This window comes from Aquarana catesbeiana, linkage group LG09 (assembly GCF_042186555.1).
Source record: "Aquarana catesbeiana isolate 2022-GZ linkage group LG09, ASM4218655v1, whole genome shotgun sequence".
NCBI lineage: Eukaryota > Metazoa > Chordata > Amphibia > Anura > Ranidae > Aquarana > Aquarana catesbeiana.
The window spans coordinates 54,809,742-54,831,651 of record NC_133332.1 but is presented as its reverse complement, the minus strand read 5'-3'; the positions used below and the strand labels follow the sequence as shown (position 1 = coordinate 54,831,651).

The 21,910-nt window shown below is 45.3% G+C and overlaps 1 protein-coding gene across 1 annotated transcript in view; it reads left to right on the top strand.

Annotated features, from left to right (window-relative positions):
• The window catches only part of NUMBL (NUMB like endocytic adaptor protein), a 135,256-nt gene that overhangs the window by 101,281 nt on the left and 12,065 nt on the right, over positions 1-21,910 (top strand). The window contains exons 3-6 of the mRNA XM_073598526.1: positions 2,807-2,948; positions 8,598-8,672; positions 13,102-13,176; positions 20,061-20,201. Of these exons, the coding sequence (XP_073454627.1) occupies positions 2,823-2,948; positions 8,598-8,672; positions 13,102-13,176; positions 20,061-20,201 (417 nt within the window). The 5' untranslated portion in view covers positions 2,807-2,822. The remainder of the gene's footprint in view (positions 1-2,806; positions 2,949-8,597; positions 8,673-13,101; positions 13,177-20,060; positions 20,202-21,910) is intronic.

Genomic DNA, 21,910 nt, shown 5'->3' with positions numbered 1-21,910 from the left:
TGCGGAGCGGCCCGGAGAAGAAAATGAAGAAGAGAAGAAGAGAAGAAAAGAAGAAGAGAAGAAGAGAAGAGCGGGAGCCTCCCCCCCATGCCATGGGTGCGGAGCGGCCCGAGGAGAAGAAGACAGAAGACGCCGCGGAGGAGATGCTGGACAAGAACGCCGGAGGAAGAACCAGAAGAGCCAGAAGAGCCAGAAGAACCAGAAGATGAAGGAAGATAGAAGAAAGAAGAAGTATTTAAATAAAGGAATTGTCAAAAACTGTCTCTTGTCATTTTTAACATTTTTGACACTTTTTTCGTGAAATGGTAGGGGTACTTATGTACCCCCTTACCATTTCACACAGGGGGGGGGGGGCCGGGATCTGGGGGTCACCTTGTTAAAGGGGGCTTCCAGATTCCGATAAGCCCCCCGCCCGCAGACCCCCACAACCACCGGCCAGGGTTGTGGGGATGAGGCCCTTGTCCTCATCAACATGGGGACAAGGTGTTTTGGGGGACTACCCCAAAGCACCCTCCCAATGTTGAGGGCATGTGGCCTGGTACGGTTCAGGAGGGAGGGGGGGCCGCACTCTCGTCCCCCCCTCTTTTCCTGCGGCCTGCCAGGTTGCGTGCTTGGATAAGGGTCTGGTATGGATCTTTGGGGGGACCCCACGCCGTTTTTTTTTTTTTTTTTGGCGCGGGGTTCTCCTTAAAATCCATACCAGACCTGAAGGGTCTGGTATGGAATTTAGGGGGAACCCCACGTCATTTTTTTTTTTAATTTTGGCCGGGGTTCCCCTTAATATCCATACCAGACCTGAAGGGCCTGGTATGGAATTTAGGAGGACTCCCACGTCATTTTTTTTTTTTAATTTTGGTTCGGGGTTCCCCTTTGGGGAATTCCCATGCCATTTTTATCAATGAACTTCTATGTGTATTGTCGGCAATGCAATAGCCGCGGGTAGTTTTAAATGAGTTTTTTCCTTCAAAATGTCATTTTGCTGTCAGACTGTTCTAAACACAGGAAACATGCGCCCCTTTACAGGCACACTATAGACACCCCCCAGGTACGAAATTTAAAGGGATATTACACTTTTATTGTTTGACTTTAAGCATTATTAAAATCACTGCTCCTGAAAAAACAGCCGTTTTTAAAACTTTTTTTTGCATTGATCCATGTCCCCTGGGGCAGGACCCAGGTCCCCAAACACTTTTTATGACAATAACTTGCATATAAGCCTTTAAAATTAGCACTTTTGATTATTCATGTTCGTGTCCCATAGACTTTAACGGTGTTCGCATGTTCGAACGAACTTTTTTCCTGTTCGCATGTTCTGGTGCGAACCGAACAGGGGGGTGTTCGGCTCATCCCTAGACATCAGTGTTACCATTCGCTGGTGGACCTTGGAGAAGAGGCTTTGGGGGATCAGTAGCACAGCATGGAGGTAGACTGTTGGAGAGAGGAATAAGATATTACCGTTTACTCTTCTACTGCAAGACTTAATGAGCAATCAACCCTGGCAATGCCGGGGTAGGGGTGGGGGCAAGGGTATTTTTGTGTAATTCCTGGAGTTTGGAGTATAGCCAAATCTAGTATGTGCCACCTCCACGCTATAAACTGTTCCCCATGTTGACATCTCTGCATGTTAGATCAGCATAAAAACCAGGCAGTTAGCATTTTCAGAAGGAAAGGTTGGCAGTGGCAGCCTACATACACTCTATTGCCAAAAGTATTGGGACACCTGCCTTTACACACACATGAACTTTAATGGCACCTCAGTCTTAGTCCGTAGGGTTCAATATTGAGTTGGCCCACCTTTGCAGCTATAACAGCTTCAACTCTTCTGGGAAGCCTCTCCACAAGGTTTAGGAGTGTGTCTATGAGAGCGTTTGACCATTCTTCTAGGAGCGCATTTGTGAGGTTAGGCACTGATGTGGACAAGAAGGCCTGGCTCATAGTCTCCACTCTAATTCATCCCAAAGGTGTTCTATGGGGTTGAGGTCAAGACTCTGGGCAGGCCAGTCAAGTTCCTCCACCCCAAACTCACTCATCCATGTCTTTATGGACCTTGCTTTGTGCACTGGTGTGCAGTCATGTTGGAACAGAAAGGGCCATCCTCAAACAGTTCCCACAAAGTTGAGAGCATGAAATTGTCCTAAATGTCTTGGTATGCTGACGCCTTAAGAGTTCCCTTCACTGGAACTAAGGGGCCAAGCCCGACCCCTGAAAAACAACCCCACACCATAATCCCCCCTCCACCTAATGATTTGGGTGTATGGCCCAAAACTTTTGGCAATATCGTGTAGATGTGCGAGTTTGGGGTGGAGGACCGTGACTGGCCTACACAGAGTTAGGATGAATTAGAACGGAGACTGTGAGCCAGGCCTTCTCGTCCAACATTAGTGCCTGACCTCACAAATGCACTTCTGGAAGAATGGTCAAACCTTCCCATAGACAGACCCCTAAACCTTGTGAACAGCCTTCCCAGAAGAGCTGAAGCTGTTATAGCTGGACTAAGTCTGGGATGCCGTTAAAGTTCGTGTGTGTGTGTGTGTGTGTGTGTGTGTGTGTGTGTGTGTGTGTGTGTATATATATATATATATATATATATATATATATATATATATATATATATATATATATATATATACATATATATATATATATATAAAATAAAAAGCAGGTGTCCCAATACTTTTGACAATATTGTGTATTTCCCTCAGTACAGGTTTTCTTCTATGACCCAGTGTCATATTGAATTTGATTTAAATTCTAGTGAGAACAAGTTTTGGTTTAATTTAAAATGTCTCTTTTTTGGCATTTTCAGCCTGGCAGCTCCTGAGATGAACAAGTTGCGGCAGAGCCTGAGGAGGAAAAAACCAACGTATGTCCCAGAGGCCAGCCGCCCGCACCAGTGGGGGGCAGACGAGGAGGCGGTGAGGAGGGGGAAATGCAGTTTTCCTGTCCGGGTGAGTGACATTGTGTTTGCCACCATCTTCTGTCCCCTGTGACCTCTCCGTCATTGTGCACACCTACAAAGTGTCTCCGCTCAGGAAGGTCATCAGTGGAGGGTTTGGAGACCTCAGGAAATGCTCCAGATGTTAGAAAAGCAGAAGTGACGTCTGATTAAATGACATTGTACATGGCAGGCCTGGAAATGAATGTCTTACAACAGATGGCCATACACTGCTCACATTTTGTCTGATTCGGGTGCAATTCTGGCCACTGATGGCCTTGCCAACACCACCTGGTGTGACCAACTTCAACTGAGAAATAAAGGAGCCAGGCCATTTATTTATAATTTTCTATTTATTACAGGTACTTATATAGCGCTGTCAATTTACGCATTGCTTAACATATATATTGTACATTCACATCAGTCCCTGCCCTCAAGGAGCTTACAATCTATGGATTTCTTTTGGCCTGAAATATTTCCATGTACAGTATGGTCAGCTTTAGACTTTGCTGACTCACACCACCTAATTGTAGTTAGGACTGTTTCAGCCTACTGGTACTCATTGGAGACGGGGCTGGTGGTTTCATTCTATAGCTCCAAAACTCCTATCTCCCTATAGATTGGTCTTTATGCATGTATATCTCAGCATTTTATTGTATAAAACCATCTATCATGCACCTAGAGTTCCAATGAAATTGCTTTTGGGTACCTCAGAAGCTGACATATAACTATGGGGGAGATTTACTAAAACTGGTGCACATAGAGTCTGGTGCAGCTGTGTATGGTAACCATTTGGCTTCTAACAAGCTTGTTCAATTACAGTGCCTTGAAAAAGTATTCATAACCCTTGAAATTTTTCACATTTTGTCATGTTACAACCAAAAACATAAATGTATTTTATTGGGATTTTATGTGATAGACCAACACAAAGTGGCACATAATTGTGAAGTGGAAGGAAAATGATTGTTTTCCAAATTTTTTACAAATACATATGTAAAAAGTGTGGCGTGCATTTGTATTCAGCCCCCTTTACTCTGATACCCCTAACTAAAATCTAGTGGAACCAATTGTCTCAAGAAGTCACCTAATTAGTAAATAGAATCCACCTGTGTATAATTTAATCTCAGTAAAAATACAGCTGTTCTGTGAAGCCCTCAGAGGTTTGTTAGAGAACCTTAGTGAACAAACAGCGTCTTGAAGGCCAAAGAACACACCAGACAGGTCAGAGATAAAGTTATGGAGAAGTTTAAAGCAGGGTTAGGTTATAAAAAAAAATCCCAAGCTTTGAACATCTCACAGAGCTCTGTTCAATCCATCATCCGAAAATGGAAAGAATATGGCACAACTGCAAACCTACCAAGACATGGCCGTCCACCTAAACTGACAGGCCGGGCAAGGAGAACATTAATCAGAGAAGCAGCCAAGAGGCCCATGGTAACTCTGGAGGAGCTGCAGAGATCCACAGCTCAGGTGGGAGAATCTGTCCACAGGACAACTATTAGTCGTGCACTCCACAAATCTGGCCTTTATATGGAAGAGTAGCAAGAAGAAAGCCATTGTTGAAAGAAAGCCATACAAAGTGCCATTTGCAGTTTGTGAGAAGCCATGTGGGGGACACAGCAAACATGTGGAAGAAGGTGCTCTGGTGAGATGAGACCAAAATTGAACTTTTTGGCCTAAAAGCAAAACGCTATGTGTGGCAGAAAACTAACACTGCACATCACCCTGAACACACCATTCCCACTGTGAAACATGGTGGTGGCAACATCATGTTGTGGGGATACTTTTCTTCAACAGGGACAGGGAAGCTGGTCAGAGTTGATGGGAAGATGAATGGAGCCAAATACAGGGCAATCTTAGAAGAAAATCTGTTAGAGTCTGCAAAAGGCTTGAGACTGGGGCGGAGGTTAACATTCCAGCAGGACAACGACCCTAAACATACAGCCAGAGCTACTGTACAATGGAATGGTTTAGATCAAAGAATATTCATGTGTTAGAATGGCCCAGTCAAAGTCCAGACCTAAATCCAATTGAGAATCTGTGGCAAGACTTGAAAATTGACAGACGCTCTCCATCCAATCTGACAGAGCTTGAACTATTTTGCAAAGTAGAATGGGCAAAAATGTCCCTCTCTAGATGTGCAAAGCTGGTAGAGACATCCCCAAAAAGACTTGCAGCTGTAATTGCAGCGAAAGGCGGTTCTACAAAGTATTGACTCAGGGGGGCTGAATACAAATGAACGCCACACATTTCAGATATTTATTTGTGAAACATTTTGAAAACCATTTATCATTTTCCTTCCACTTCACAATTATGTGCCACTTTGTGTTGGTCTATCACATAAAATCTCAATAAAATACATTTACATTTTTGGTTGTAACATGACACAATGTGGAAAATTTCAAGGGGTATGAATACTTTTTTAAGGCACTGTAAGCTTAGACATTATTATTATTATACAGGATTTAAACCTTGAAGCTGGTTGGTTGGTTACTATGCATAGCTGCACCAGTTTTAGTAAATCCCCCCCTGTGTGTCCTGTACTGATGAGACCCAATAGGATAAAACCGTTCTCCTTCTCAATGAGGCTCCTTTCACACTGGGGCAGGAGGTGCGTCGGCGGTAAAGCGTCGCTATTTTTAGCAGCGCTTTAGCGGCGGTATTCGGCTGTTAGCGGTGCGGTTTTAACCCCCGCTATCGGACGAAAAAGGGTTAAAATCGCCTGCAAAGCGGCGCTATGCTGGCGGTATAGCCGCGCTGCCCCATTGATTTCAATGGCAGGAGTGGTGAAGGGGTGCCCCTTCACCACTCCAAAGATGCTGTCCCTCCTGCCAGCGCACCGCCGCAGTGTGAAAGCCCTCGGGGCTTTCACACTGGAGAGACAGCAGCGGCAGGTCGGTTTGCAGGCACTATTTTTGACGCAATAGCGCCTGCAAACCGCCCCAGTGTGAAAGGGGCCTGATTGTTCTGCTTTAGCAATGTCCTTGTGATTCTTTACTAATTTACTAGACAGGGCATTCACTTTGTTTTTCACATAGATTACAATATAGTAAAAATGGGTATGGATTTATTAAAGCTGAAGTTTAGTTAAAGTGGAACTAAACCCTCCCATTCTTTACAGCCAAGGAAGCTGCCATCTTGGCCTCTGTTTGATCTACAGTTGGTGCTGCACATGTGATCAGTTATGACACCAGCCATTTGATGGTTTGACAGTTTGGTTAGGCACACAAGCAATCATGACAGTTATTATTCACAGCGTGCCTTGAATGTAACAGTTTTTGGAAACCGTTAAATCGTTGGGTTTAGTTCTGCTTTGAATTTATTTATTTTTTCGTTATGCAGCAAAAATTAAAGACTTGTGTCCCATGTCTGGCTGGCTGCTGTATAGTGTAGACATTTTCTCCCCACTGGGTCCAGTCCGCGGCACCAACATTCCAGTGCTGCTGGGATTAATATCAGCCGCTGCGAGTGTGAAAGAGTTGTGCCACCATTCATGCAATTCATATTATCCTTTCCCAGAATGCAAAGGGGTTGATTTACCAAAACTGGAGAGTGCAAAATCTGCAGAGAAACCAATCAACTTCCAGGTTTTATTGTCAAAACTTAAACTGGTTTTAAAGCCTTAAGGTTTCTGCATTCTATGCATTAAGGTGAAAAACCTTCTGTGCTGCAGCTGCCCCCCCTCACCCCCTATTTTTCTTACCTGAGCCCGATCTGATCCAGCAAAGTGCACGAGTTCAGCAGCTTCAGCCGCTGTCTCTCTCCTCAATGGACAGATTGATAGCAGCAGGAGCCATTGGCTCCATCCGCTGTCAATCAAATCCTGTGACATGGGGGCGGGGCCGAGTCTCGCTGTCTGTGTCAATAGACGCAGACAGGGTAGCTCTATAGCAAGCATGCACGAATGTCCCCAAGGAAAACGGCTTTCCGTGGAGGCACCCGATGAAGAGAAGGGGCCTGGAACACCGGCGGGGGACCCCAGTACAAAAGGATTGGGGCTGCTCTGTGCAAAAGCATTGCACAGAACAGGTAAGTATAGAGGTGTTTGTTATTTTAATACCAAAAAAAAAAAGCTTTACAACCACTTCAGCTCTGGAAGATTTACCCCCCTTCCTGACCAGGCCATTTTTTGCGATACGGCACTGTGTTATTTTAAAAGACAATTGCGCAGTTGTGCATCACTGTACCAAAATAAAATTGATGTCCTTTTTTCCCCACAAATAGAGCTTTCTTTTGGTGGTATTTGATCACCTCTGTGGTTTTTATATTTTGCGCTAGAAACAAAGAAAGACCGACAATTTTGAAAATAAAAAAACAATCTTTTTTACTTTCTGCTATAAAACATATCCAATAAATTTTTTAAAAGAAAATCTAATTTCTTAATCAATTTTGGCCAATATGTATTCTGCTACATATTTTTGGTAAAACAAATCCTAATAAGCGTATATTGATTGGTTTGTGTAAAAGTTATGGCATCTAAAAACTATGGGTATATTTTATTTATTTTTACTAGTAATGGCGGCAATCAGCGACTTATAGCGGGACTGCAATACTGCGTTGGACAAGTCTGACACCTAACTGATACTTTTGACACTACTTTTGGAAACCAGTGAGACTAATACAGTGATCAGTGGTAAAAATATGCACTGTCACTGTACTAATGATACTGGCGGGGAAGGGGTGAAGGTGTAACTCTATAACCTGTAAAAAAAAAATTAAAATGTCATCTATGGAGATTTTTAAAGTGGAGTTCTACCCAAAAGTGGAACTTCTGCTCACTTGTCCCCCCTCCTCCTCCCTCTCTGGTGCCACATTTGGCACCTTTCGGAGGAGAGGGGGAGCAGATACCTGCCTGTCAAAGACATCCTGTCCCCACTTCCGGCCACGGTGAATTACGCCAGCAGCTCGACTCCCTCCTCCTTCCCCCGCCGCCAGGCAAGTAGGAGAGAGCTGAGCCTCGCGCATGCGCAGTAGGGTTCCGGGCGTGAAGCCACAAGTCTACACTGTGGGATTCCCTTACCCGCAATGGCGGCAGCAGCACCCGACAGCTGATGAAAACATCAGCTGGGGTGCCGACATCGCTGGACTCCAGGACAGGTAAGTATGTGCAGTATGTGTAGCTGCTGGCTGTTAATTTTTTCAGGGATGGGCGGAGCTTCGCTTTAAGTACCAAAGTTTGGTGCCATTCCAGTGTGTGCAGTTTTAAAGTGTGACATGTTGGGTATCTATTTACTTGGCGTAACATCATCCTTTATATTCTACAAAAAATTGGGGTAAATGTGTGTTTTTTTTTTTTAAGTCATGAAAGTTTTTTTTTTTCCCCAAAAAAACTGCATTTGAAAAAATGCTGTGCTAATGCCGTGTAATAAAAAAAAAAATGCAATGACCACCTGCTAAAAATATATATAATGTTTAGGGGTTCTGAGTAATTTTCTAGCAAAAGATGATGATTTTTACATGTAAAGAAGTGTCAGAATTGGCTTGGATGGCAAGTAGTTAAATAGTTCTTGCTTCCTGTCATTGTGGTGTATACTGCCCTCTAGTGTTCATCTGTCATTATTGCCGCACTGTTGTGTTTAATGTCATTCCTTTGAATTATCCCTTGTCTCTCGTGACTTTCAGTAATGTGTTCCTTTTTTTTTTTTTTTGTGTGTGTGCGCAGTACCTGGGGCACGTGGAGGTGGAGGAATCGCGAGGCATGCATGTATGCGAGGATGCCGTCAAGAAGCTCAAATTGGTGAGAAAATAAATTGACAGCAAGACCACTGAGTGCGGGATTTAAAATTTAATGGCAAAGAAGGGATTAAAGGGGGGTAAGGCAGACTGACTGGCACAGTCCAGCAGCGAAGACCTGCCATCTCCCCGGCCATCCTTTTGAATGTCAGCAGCAGTTCCTTTGAAGAACCTGAAGTGACACCAATAAATATATTTGCATAAGAAGTGTGCTCTGCACAGAGGGAATTAGAAGGCCAGGAAATCTGCAGCTCTGGGTTCTCTGAAGATAAGATGAAAGGCTTGCCTGTATGTGAGGAATTAGGAAATTGCCCAAAAAATGTACATGAAAGAGACAGAAACACTGCCGGCTTAATATAATATCATGTCGCCTTGTTCAGCAACCAATCAGAGATGAGCTTTCAGGGGCGTGCTGGGGATTGCTGCCGGTATTGTTTATTTTCACCGCTTTAAATACATTTCTTTGTATTCCCTGTAGTAAAAAGTGAATTCATTTATTTTTACCTAATTTTTTAACTACAAGTCAGTTTTTTTAGCATAGCAAGCTCCAATGTTTGTATCCATTGTGCTGCGGTTCATTATTGTTAGGTATGAAAACGAGTTGGTCCTATTACCCTTAAAGTGGTTCTAAAGGCAGAAGTTTTTTTTTTATCTTAAAAGAGAAGTATAGGAATTTGTTTTTTTCTTGAATCATACTTACCTAGGTGGATGCTGCATCGGTCCCCCGCCAACTCTAAGACTGAGAACTGAGCGATCAAACACACCGCCAATCGCTCGGTTCTCAGGTCTTCCTGAGCAGAGAGCTGGTCACTGTCAGTTACCGCTCTCTGCTCTGGCTCCTCCCTGCTCAAAGGAGCGCTGGGCTGTGGAGGGGGTGGGATCGGTCTCTGAGAGCCTGGGCCCGGTGCCAGTCCAGGCATGTGGGTATATCCTGACCATACGGTCGCTATATTCCCGTGCCTGGACCAGCTCTGTGTCATCAGCCAACAAACTGCACTCCTGTGATCCAAATGAGAAGTACAGCCAAAATGAACCAAATGGGCTGTGCTTCGCCTTTAATGAATTCTTTGCATTAAGGTAAATAACCTTCTGTATGCAGATCCCCACCTAATCTCCCTCCAATACTTACCCGAGCCCAATCTTGATCCAGCTATGTGCACAAGAGCAGGGGCTCTCTCCGCTCTCTCCCTCCTCATTGGCTAAAAGACAGCAGCAGGAGCCTTTGGCTCCCGCTACTGTCATTCACAGCCAGTAAGGAGGGAGCGAGGGACAGGCCGAACCGTACTCGGGAATGAGCATGCTTCAGTGCCCCCATAGCAAGTGGCTTGCTATGGGGCACTCAGCAGGAAGAAGGAGCCAGGAACACTGACAGGGGACCCCAGAAGAGGAGGATCGGGGCTGCTCAGACCCCGCCTCTCCATTTCAACCAATCACAGAACTCTTTATATTAATTGAGGAAATGCAAAGTGTTCTCTGAATGGCACCCGTGCCAAGTGGGCAGCCACCTATGTTTAGGAAGCAGTAAAACAGCCGCTCTGCACAGGACTAGGAAGCTAGCAGAGATTACTGCAGTAACGTTGCCTCTGACAATGATTTCCAGCTTTCGCAAGGATCTCACAGGTCCAAGCTGAACCAATGTAACAGAAAGCAGTCACAGCCTGAGTAGAGCCCGCTGCCAGCATTCTACAGAGAAGGACTCTTGCTCTCTGTGTGGAAGCAGTGGGATCTCTGCAGAGGTCTGACACCCTTTCTGCTGAGCCACTTCTATATCTCTGCAATCAGTAAAACACATGCCCCCCTCTGATTGGAAAGCTCTGGTTCTCACTCATCAGGGAGCATAGCAGACCTCTGCAGAGAGACCACTGCTTTCAAGGCGGGCAAGGGTTCTTCTCTGGATCATGCTAGCAGATGACACACTTTAGTCAGTCTGACGCTTTACCGTCATTTTAGCTGTGCTTTTAGCCCCCGCTAGCGGCCGAAGAAAAAGGTTAAAAGTGTCCGTGTTGCAGCGCTTCCGAATCGCTGCCCATTCATTCCAATGGGCAGGGGCGGTTTAGGAACGCTGTATTACACCTCCTTATTACTGCTCCTACACTGCCCCAAAGATGCTGCTTGCGGGACTTTTTTTTTCCTGTCCCGCAAGCACGCTGAGGGCTTTCACACTGGGGTGGCAGGGGAGGCGGTTTTCAGGCGCTATTTCTAGCGCTAAAACACCTGAAAAAAGCCTCCAGTGTGAAAGTAGCCTAAAGAAAACAAGCAGTAAAGTGATGCACACCTTTAGTTTTGATGCACCTGGAATGTATTTAGCTGATTCAAAGTTTAGCTGGACTTTACTATAATATTTATTCTGCATGAGACAATGTGTGTTTGAGAAGCTCGGAAGCGGAGGGTACTGTATTTCATATTTCATGCCAAGTAATCCAACACTACTGGCCAATAGCTAATGGTATACTGCAAACCATCTCAGGTTTATAACCTTCCTCAACCTTCTGAAGATTCGGTTACTCACCTGCTGGGTCTTCACAGGCCTAAAGCCTTTGTGCGATACATTTACCTCAAATATTCCTTTAGAACAAGATGCTGAATTTGTTTGAAATGAAAACTAAAGAGAGCGCCTTTACAAAATGAGTTTAATACTCATACCGGAGCTGTACATATCAGGGAAAGGCCGAGAGATAGACTGATCAGTAGGATTTGGCAGCGCTTTGTTGAGCTTCTAGACCTGTAAAAATACTGATTATTTATTACAAGTATACAGCGCCAACAATTCATGCAGCTCTTTACATATTGTATGTTATCCCTGTTCCTGTCCTCAAGGAGCTTACAATCTAAGTTCCTCACCTCGCATACAGTACATACTGTACATGCACACACATACAAGGGCCAATATGGACAGGAGCCAATTAACCTACCAGTATGTTGTTGGAGTGTGGGAGGAAACCTGACTACCTGGAGGAAACCCATGCAAGCAAACTCCATGCAGATAATGTCCTGACTAAGATTCGAAACAAGGATCACCTTACCTTTTTGGTAGTGTTATCAATAATTCCTAAACTCACCTGCCCAGAAGATTCACCATGCTGCTGCCACAAGCCGGGTCCTGTGCCGCCATCTTTGTTGCTGGTATTGGGTGCCAGGTGCCTCTTTCTGGTTCAGGCAGCCTGAATCCCTGGTGATGCATGCCGGGCCCACTCTCCTCCAGCCACTATGAATGGAAAGTGAAGCATCCTGGGATATGTGACTTGCATAGGGGGCTAAGGAGGAAAAGGAGAAAAAAAGGTAAATAGACTAAAAAATTTACAATTTTAGATTGCATGGGGATAGCGGTGATTCCTGGGGCATCTAGTGGGTGAAGGTTGGCTTTTAGATTATTATTATTATTATTATTATTATACAGGATTTATACATACCTCCCAACATTTAGAGATGAGAATGAGGGACACCTACTAGCAAATGTATGTAGGCATAGGACACACCCCCTGCCACACCCTCTTATAGGAGAATTAACCTAAAAAAGGTTAATTAATTCCACAAGGTCTTTTTTTTTATCACTACTATTCCTTTATATTGGCTTTTAAAATTTACAAATGCAGCAATTTAGAAATCAGATGAAAGGTTTAGCACTGGAAACACTTTTTGAAAGATAAAAAGTGCATTTTATATACAACTATATGGATCAGACCAAAATGAGGGACAAATGAGGGGGAAAGAGGGACAGAGGGACATTGCTCCATATCAGGGACAGTCCTTCGAAATCGGAGACAGTTGGGAGCTATGTTTATATAGCACCGACAGTTTATGCTGCACTTTTAGATCAGTGGTTGTCAACTCATCAGCTAAAGGGGGCCTCAAATGTGGCCCCTGACATTACCAAAGGGCCATACATAATGTTCAATGTGTGATGCTTGGGAGAACTGTCCGAAAACTGCAGACCTAATAGAGGGAATGAGGGTCAGAGAGTGAGGACAGGATACATTGTTGGTGGGGAAGATGCTGCAGAAGACAATATGAAACTGGGAACATGTTACATGAGGCTAGTAGAGCTCAATGCTATTACCCTAATCAATGTTTCCTCCACAGACTGCTCAGGGCTGTACATTATATATCAAAGGGTTGCATGTGGCCCTCGGGCCGCAGGTTGGGCACCAGGGTTTTTAGAGGATCAGTATGGAGTTGTGCTCATCAGTGTACAGAATGTTCACATAACACAGCATTCCGTATTCCAATACTTGAAACTAGAAAAACCTGAACTTTTTCCTTTGGAAGCTTAGGGCTTGTATATAAGGAACGAGGTTGGTCATATACTGTATAGCATATTGAACAGAAAATTAGATACTTTGTTGCATTTTCAGAGGGGCTTATATAGTCTAAAATCAGCTTAATTTATTTCCCGTTGCTAACGTTTTGTTTTGTGTTCATTTTTACATGGCTAGCTTGGGAAGAAATCTGTGAAAGCGATTCTATGGGTCTCCGCTGATGGCTTGCGTGTTGTGGATGATAAGACGAAGGTGAGCTAAAGAATAATATAGAGTCCACCAGAAGTCTTATAACTTTCTTTAAATGAATGTTTTACTATGACATATAAATCATAAATACAGTGTAGAGCAGTGATGGTGAACCTTGGCACCCCAGATGTTTTGGAACTACATTTCCCATGATGCTCATCTACACTGCAGAGTGCATGAGCATCATGGGAAATGTAGTTCCAAAACATCTGGGGTGCCAAGGTTCGCCATCACTGCTGTAGGGGGTAAGGGGGGGTGTGCTGTGATGTAAAGGGAGGGTGGGGTGACTCTTGACTTTAGATATAAAAGGGGTGGGGGGGGGGGGTGGAGCTCTGGCCATCTAGTCTTACAGATAAAAGTGTCCATGTAAATAATCATTTACATGGACAACAATGGACCACCTGCAAAAATACCCCCGGCATCAACAACAGACCCCCCCCCACAGACAGCATCAGTAGACCCTCCAGCAGCCAGCTACAATAGACTGCTCCCTCAACAGTAAATACCCCCACCCCCAACAACAACTGACCCCCACCCCACCCAGCAACAATAGATCCCCCGCCAGCAACAACAAACCTCCCCCTGCAAAAGTAGATTGCTTCAAGAGACATGAGGTCCCCCCTCAGCAACAATAAACCCCTGCAAAAAATAGCACCTCCAGTAACAATAGATCCCCCAGCAGCCAGCATCAATAGACACTATAACACAACCCAGCACCCCTTTGCCATTACATACAGTGCTGAAGGTGCCGGAACTGTGTTCCTCCACGTTCCCGCTGAAAAAAAGCCCTGGATGTAGGTGTAGCGTTCCCACTATTCCGTGTCTCCTATGCCAACATGCCGGCGAGATAAAAAGTATTATATTTGCATTAAAAAGCAGGTTTCAGCTTACAGTCACTATCTAAGATGCCACGGGATGATGTCACGCTCCAAGCTCCGCCCCTATGCATGTAATAAAATACTCCCAGGGGTGTGGACTTACTATTTTGCATGTAATTATTTTTTTGGTTTTATATTTTTTGAGCATACTTATGATATAGCATTGGTAGCAATAATTTTATTTGAGTTACGCTACACTGTATTTATGATTTATATATTCCTGTATTGAGTGTGGTAAAATCACTTTGTGGGTGTTAGCAGCAATTCTTTTATTCAGTTAAGTGAAGGGTTGCGCTCCTGCATTACCATTGGTAAATTTTATTAAATCCACATAGACAATTGGATACTCACATGCCAATACAAAAACCTCAAGCAAACATGATCTGCTCCAACTTGAACGCAATGTAACCCATCCTAGGAACAGATGGTTGATCGGCTGACTTGTTTTAGAGGTCATGCCCCTTTCCTCAGAGAGGATTTGTCTCTGAGGAAAGGGACATGACCCCCGAAACGCTTAGTACATTTTCGATATACTGTAAGTACATAATGTTGTTCCCCCGTGGCTCCCAGGTGGTAACTCATATTCCCAGGCCTGGAGGGATGCTGGGGATGCCAGTGCAGTGATAGCTCAGCCAAGTAAACAAAAAGCGTAAGCAAAGGAAGACTTCCACCACTGGCCTCTTCTGCTGGGCTCTGCATTAGATGGTCATCGGTCAGAGCTTGGCAGAGAAGTGAGTAGAGGAAGCCTTCTTTTGCTTTCGGCTCCTTGTTGACAATTGGCAGCAGAAATCATCTGAGCTATCACTGCATTGGCATCCCCAGCATCTCTTCAGACAAGAAAGATCAACAAGAAAAACAAAACAAGAAGAACATTGAGAGGGGATGATTCTTCTACTACAGGATTCCAAATGGATCAAGCAGCCAGGCATTGGGCAATAGTGCCCCCCCTCCCACTGACTGGCAGTGCCCCCAATCTGCCCCCACTAAGCATAACAGGACCCCCCATCTCCCTCCACTTAGCACCAGTGCCCCCTTTCTCCCACTGACTGGCAGTGCCCCTAATCGGCCCCCGCTAAGCCCACCAGGACCCCCCTTCTCCCTCCACTTAGCACCAGTGCCCCCTTTCTCCCACTGACACGCAGTGCCTCCAGGACCCCTCCATTTCCCCCCACTAATCAACAAGACCCCCATCTCCCCCCACTAAGCACTAAGACCCTCCATCTCCCCCCACTAAGCACCAGGACCCCCCCCAAGCAACAAGACCACCATCCCTCCCCACTAAGCACCCGGACACCCCCCCATTTCCCCCCACTAAGCACCAAGACCCCACATCTCTCCCCACTAAGCAGCAGGACCCCCCATCTCCCCTGACTGAGCACCAGTGCCCCTTTTTGTCCCCTATTGAAGACAAAAGATTTTAGCCAGGTATGCGTGGTCAGGGGCGGGTTGGGGCCCCCATCAGGTAGGCTGTATGAGGCCCCATGTTTTCTAACAGCGGCCCTGGGAGAAATCAAGTCCATTTTGTTTTTTGTTCAACCCACTCTGGTGAACATTAAAAAAAAAAAAAAAAAGACTTATCTATGGACTGCTTTACCTGTCATAATGTGCCCTCTAGCACTATGAAGTCACCAATCCCATGGGTCCCAGGCACTTCCATCTTCAACCGGCCTTCCTACCAGGTTCTGTCTCTTTTGCCCCAGTGACATCACTCCCGCACATGCGCACAGGAGTCAGATCACCGTGGCACAGATTGGGTGCCTTAAATGAATGCAGTGCTGTACATGCACAGGATTGTCGTGATCGTGGCGAAAGAGACAACATGACAGCCGACAGGCAGGAGGAAATATTTATGATAGAAGATTGTCATAAAAATCCTACCTGTCAGCAATTTTTAAAAAATAGAGTTTAATAATCAAGAACTGAAACAAATAATAGTGACCAGAAAAGTAAAACAGACAATGAAAATGTTAGTGACCCCTGCAGGGCTGTGTTTTGGCCTAGGCCAACAAGGCCTAGGCCTAGGGCGGCACTTTGCGGGGGGCGGCGAAAAGGGCCGCCCCCCCGCATGAGAGGAAGCCCCCCCACCCGTCTTGCCGATTCCCGGCTCCCGCTGTCGCCTCCCGCACACATGCAGCCCAAGGCAGCCGGCTTTCTGTAGCGGCGCCGCGGTGTATGGGCGTGCTTGGCAGAGGGTGGGGGCGTGTACCTCACGCCCCCCCACTCTCTGCCAAGCACGCCCATACACCGCGGCGCCGCTACAGAAAGCCGGCCGCCGTGGGCTGCATGTGTGCGGGAGGCGGCATCCGGGAATCGGCAAGACAGGTGGGGGTGTTTCTCATGCGGGGGGGCGGCGTGTGTCACTCGCTCCTCTATAATCAGCAGGTGACAGGTGGAGCCTTAAGCTCCGCCTACCCTCCCCTGCAGTGAATCTTCTCCTCGGCCCTGGGGCGGGATCTGGCTGTGACGTCAGATAGAGGAGAGAGAGGAGCACGAGGGAAACCCCCAGGACAGCAGGTATAATGATTAAATAAATTATATCAGTGTTATGGGCACTGGCAGTGGCAGCATTTGATGGGCACAGTGGCTACGTTTGATGGGCACAGTGGCTACGTTTGATGGGCACAGTGTTAGCATTTGATGGGCACAGTGTTAGCATTTGATGGGCACAGTGTTAGCATTTGATGGGCACAGTGGCTACGTTTGATGGGCACAGTGGCTGCAATTGATGGGCACAGTGGCTACGTTTGATGGGCACAGTGGCATTTGATGGGCACAGTGTTAGCATTTGATGGGCACAGTGTTAGCATTTGATGGGCACAGTGGCTACGTTTGATGGGCACAATGGCTGCGTTTGATGACACAATGGCTACATTTGATGGCACAGTGGATGTGTTTGATGGGCACAGTGGATGCGTTTGATGGGCACAGTGGCTGCGTTTGATGGGCACAGTGGCTGCAATTGATGGGCACAGTGTTAGCATTTGATGGGCACAGTGTTAGCATTTGATGGGCACAGTGTTAGCATTTGATGGGCACAGTGGCTACGTTTCATGGGCACAGTGGCTACGTTTGATGGGCACAGTGGCTGCGTTTGATGGCACAATGGCTGCGTTTGATGGCACAATGGCTACATTTGATGGGCACAGTGGATGCGTTTGATGGGCACAGTGGCTGCGTTTGGGCACAGTGGCTGCGTTTGATGGGGCACAGTGGCTGCAATTGATGGGCACAGTGGCTGCAATTGATGGGCACAGTGGCTGCAATTGATGGGCACAGTGGCTGCGTTTGATAGCACAGTGGCAGCATTTGATGGGTACAGTGGCTGCGTTTGAGGGCACAGTGGCTGCATTTGATGGGCACAGTGGCTGCGTTTGATGGGCACAGTGGCTGCGTTTGATGGGCACAGTGGCTGCATTTGATGGGGCACAGTGGCTGCATTTGATGGCACAGTGGCTGCATTTGATGGGGCACAGTGAGGCTGCAATTGATGGGCACAGTGAGACCCCCCCCCCCCCCCATGATAGCAATAAAACTCAGCAGCTACAAATACTGTAGCTGCTGACTTTTAATATTAGGACACTTACCTGTCCCAGGGTCCAGCGATGTCGACACCTCAGCCGATTTTCGGATTGGCTCTCGGGTTTTACCACTATCATTCATGGTAAGGGAAACCGACCGGTTCCCTACTGCACATGTGCGAAGCGCGTTGCACTTTCTGAATGGCCCAGTGGAGGAAGGAGGAGGGGGGGCAAACTTCAGAGGGGACAGCGCAGGCTCCCGGAAGTGGGGAAGGGTACCTGTCAGAAACAGGTACCCGTTCCCCCTGAAAGGTGCCAAATAAGCCTAAAGAGGAAGGGGCTTGGTTTACAGATGATAGGGTGGGTCTTAAACAGGAAGGGGTGTGGCCTCGACAGGATGGGGTGGGTCGTATTTAAATTAGGGGGGTGCATGCGTTTAGTCAGGCCTAGGGCAGCACAAAACCTAAATACACCACTGGACCCCTGTACATTGGAGTTCAGTGCAGGCAATGTGGCAATTCTCTCTTCTAAAGGAACCCCTAGCAACCTCTGAAGGAACCCTGGTTGAGGAAGAACTCTGGTTGAGGAAGGCTGTTTTATACCAAATACAAAGAAAAGTGATTTTGCGCAATATTCTAGTGTATAGAGAAAAAATTAGTCTAAATGGTGTTCATACAGTGCACTATGAGAATTTTTTAATAAATAACAATATAGTGAACTATGTGATAAGTGAACACTCACTACAGGGACATAATAGTCTCACATAAATAATAAATGCTAGAAATCATCACATAATGAAGATGTAAAAACTAACGTGTACAAAAAAGTTCACTAATACCATAAGTATTAATAAAGCAGCAGTGAAAAGATAAATAAAAAAAAATCAAAGTGAATAAAAATTTATAGTGAATAATAGTAAATAGTTTAGTCCATATAGAAAAATCAATAATTCATAAAAAGTCTCTTATGTGTGGGACTTTATATAATTGAAGATCATCTATTGAGTGACTGGCTGGTGATGTGATATGGTTAAATAACCCATAAAGATTCCATATAGTGACTTCTAAGTGTGGTCTCACAGAAAATCTCACCTTCAAGTTGGTAAATATTAGCATTAAGGATATGTTGATATAATTGCTGATGGGTTCTGTCAATGAAGCCTGTGGGTCTCTCCCATAAATTCCTCCATCGATATCTCCTGTAAATGCTCCGATATTGCCACCCCAATGGCGGGGGAGAAAAGGGGAAAAAAGAGAGGCCTCCACTAGTGTAATAACGTATAAACAATAGGGGGATGTTTATTAAGTGTCTAAAATTGGACTCTTACATTGTGACAGATAAAAGAGGCAAAGTGGATAAAATGACAGTCTGGCGTTCTCAGCGCCCTCTCACTTGTCTTCCTGATGTGCGTATCACTCCGGCCATTCCCTACCCGTTACAACACGGTCACGTGTCTTCATCTGGGGAAAACCAGATGGCCGGAGCGATACGCACATCAGGAAGACAAGTGAGAGGGCGCTGAGAACGCCAGACTGTCATTTTATCCACTTTGCCTCTTTTATCTGTCACAATGTAAGAGTCCAATTTTAGACACTTAATAAACATCTCCCTATTGTTTATACGTTATTACACTAGTGGAGGCCTCTCTTTTTTCCCCTTTTCTCCCCCCGCCACTGGGGTGGCAATATCGGAGCATTTACAGGAGATATCGATGGAGGAATTTATGGGAGAGACCCACAGGCTTCATTGACAGAACCCATCAGCAATTATATCAACATATCCTTAATCCTTAATGCTAATATTTACCAACTTGAAGGTGAGAGTTCTGTGAGACCACACTTAGAAGTCACTATATGGAATCTTTATGGGTTATTTAACCATATCACATCACCAGCCAGTCACTCAATAGATGATCTTCAATTATTTAAAGTCCCATACATAAGAGACTTTTTATGAATTATTGATTTTTCTATATGGACTAAACTATTTACCATTATTCACTATACATTTTTATTCACTTTGATTGTTTTTGATTTATCTTTTCACTGCTGCTTTATTAATACTTATGGTATTAGTGAACTTTTTTGTACACGTTAGTTTTTACATCTTCATTATGTGATGATTTCTAGCATTTATTATTTATGTGAGACTATTATGTCCCTGTAGTGAGTGTTCACTTATCACATAGTTCACTATATTGTTATTTATGGATTTTTTTCTCATAGTGCACTGTATGCGCACCATTTAGACTAATTTTTTTCTCTATACACTAGAATATTGCGCAAAATCACTTTTCTTTGTAATACTACCACATTGTGTTATTGTTAACACCTAGATTTTGCTGCAACTATTTAATATTATTGTTTTACAATTTATTATCAAGTTAGATAGCGCGAAGGACACTTTATCACTGTTTTATACCAATTAAAACTTGTCTTTGAACATCAGTTCAGTCCATTCCTCCTCCACTCACATTTTCTTTCTTTCTAAGGACCTCATTGTAGATCAGACCATAGAGAAAGTTTCGTTCTGCGCTCCTGACCGCAATTTTGACAAGGCGTTTTCATATATCTGCCGGGATGGCACCACCCGACGCTGGATCTGCCACTGCTTCTTGGCCCTGAAAGATTCTGTAAGTGAAATGTGAATGTTGGCATTTTAGAATGGTTGCAACTTGTGTATGTCCTACTGAAAGAGCTCTAGGTTTCTGAAAAATACAGAATTAAAGTGGCTATAAAGGTAAAAGGTTTTTTAGCTTAATGCAGAGAATGCATCAATGTCATTAAAGGCACAAGGTTTGTTACCTTCGAGCATTCTATGCATGAAGGTAAGAAAACCTTCTGTGTGCAGCAGCCCCCCCTCCCAGTACTTACCTGAGCCCCCTCTCTATCCAGTGATGTTCATGAGAGCCTTTCCTCTCTGAGGAACCACACTCCTGACTTTTGGCTCCTGCTGCTGTCATTCACAGTCAGTGAGCCAATCAGGAGATAGAGGGGGCTGGGCTGAGCCGCAGCTCCGTGTGTGAATGGACACACAGACTCACAGCTTGGGAGCGCGCCTGCTTGAGTGCCCCCAGAGCAAGCTGCTTGCTATGGAGGCCCCGAAAAGAGGAGGTTTGGGGCTGCTCTGTGCAAAAAAAAAAAAAAAAAAAAAGGACCCTTTCACACAGTCGGACCCGCCTGTCCGTTTTTCAGGCGGTCCCGATCGGGCCACCCATTGTCCTCCTATGGGGAGGCGGATGTCAGCGGACATGTGTCCACTGACACCCGCCTGGCATTTGATCTGACAAAATCCACTGCAAACAGGCGTATGGTGATATGTTCGCCGTATAGCCGCTGGCAATAATCACATGCTACAAATCTGACATGTGGTTGTACCCAAGTTGATGAATGGATACAAACAGCCTGCCCATAGATGGTTCAAATTTTGGCCAGTCCCTTCTGAACCAGGCGAGATTTGAACATATATGGCCAGCTTAAGTTCACCTTTACATAAAAAATAATAAAAGCACTTTCATATTTTTTACCTGCAAAAAAAAAAAAATTATTATTTCTTTTCTTAGGAGCCTGTAAAGCATTGACACAGTCCTGCAGACTGTCTGTGACGCTGTCTGACCATACCTCCGATATGGGCAAGCAGATACAATCTGATAGAAAGCACGAACTACCACAGCGCTTAACAGCACACTGGAAGTTCATTGAGAACTACAAGCCGACAGCCACAAAGGCTGACGGTACTTGTAGTTTTCACATTCACAGAACGCTGTGAATGAATGACGTGGCCAGGTGGGCGGAGCCCCGCTCAGCCGTGGGTTTTTTCTTTTTTTGATAGGTGGCAGAGGCTGGGAGAATCCACTGCTGTTCAACCCAGCATGCCGGCAGTCCCCCCCCCTCTCCAAAGTGGCTCCACACTCGCCCTCAGCTTATTTCTACTCGCCAAATGTGAGCAGGCGAGTGGAAGTTTTGAGGGCTGGTGTATTACATTATCCCTGGCTCGGACAGGCTTCCTCAGTCCATGCAACTGGTTCTTTGCAGTGTCCTCTCTGCAGCTTTGGGTCATGTTCGCTGATCGCCTCCTCATGTACAATACATGTTAATAGCCATGCACAATGTATGATAATGCTGAGGGACCTATTATAGCACAGCTCTGGAGCCTGTTGGACTAAGGTATAGAATGAGTAAAAACATTATCCCTGCACCCCCTGACGAATCAAGCTTTTAACCCTCAGAGTGTGGGGGGGCCTCACTGCAAGGGTAGATTTTGTCTCATTCCCAAAGTTCAGCTTTAATTTATGTGATGCTGTCAGGATTTAAAGGATCTGCTGTATTCAGTATGCATTTG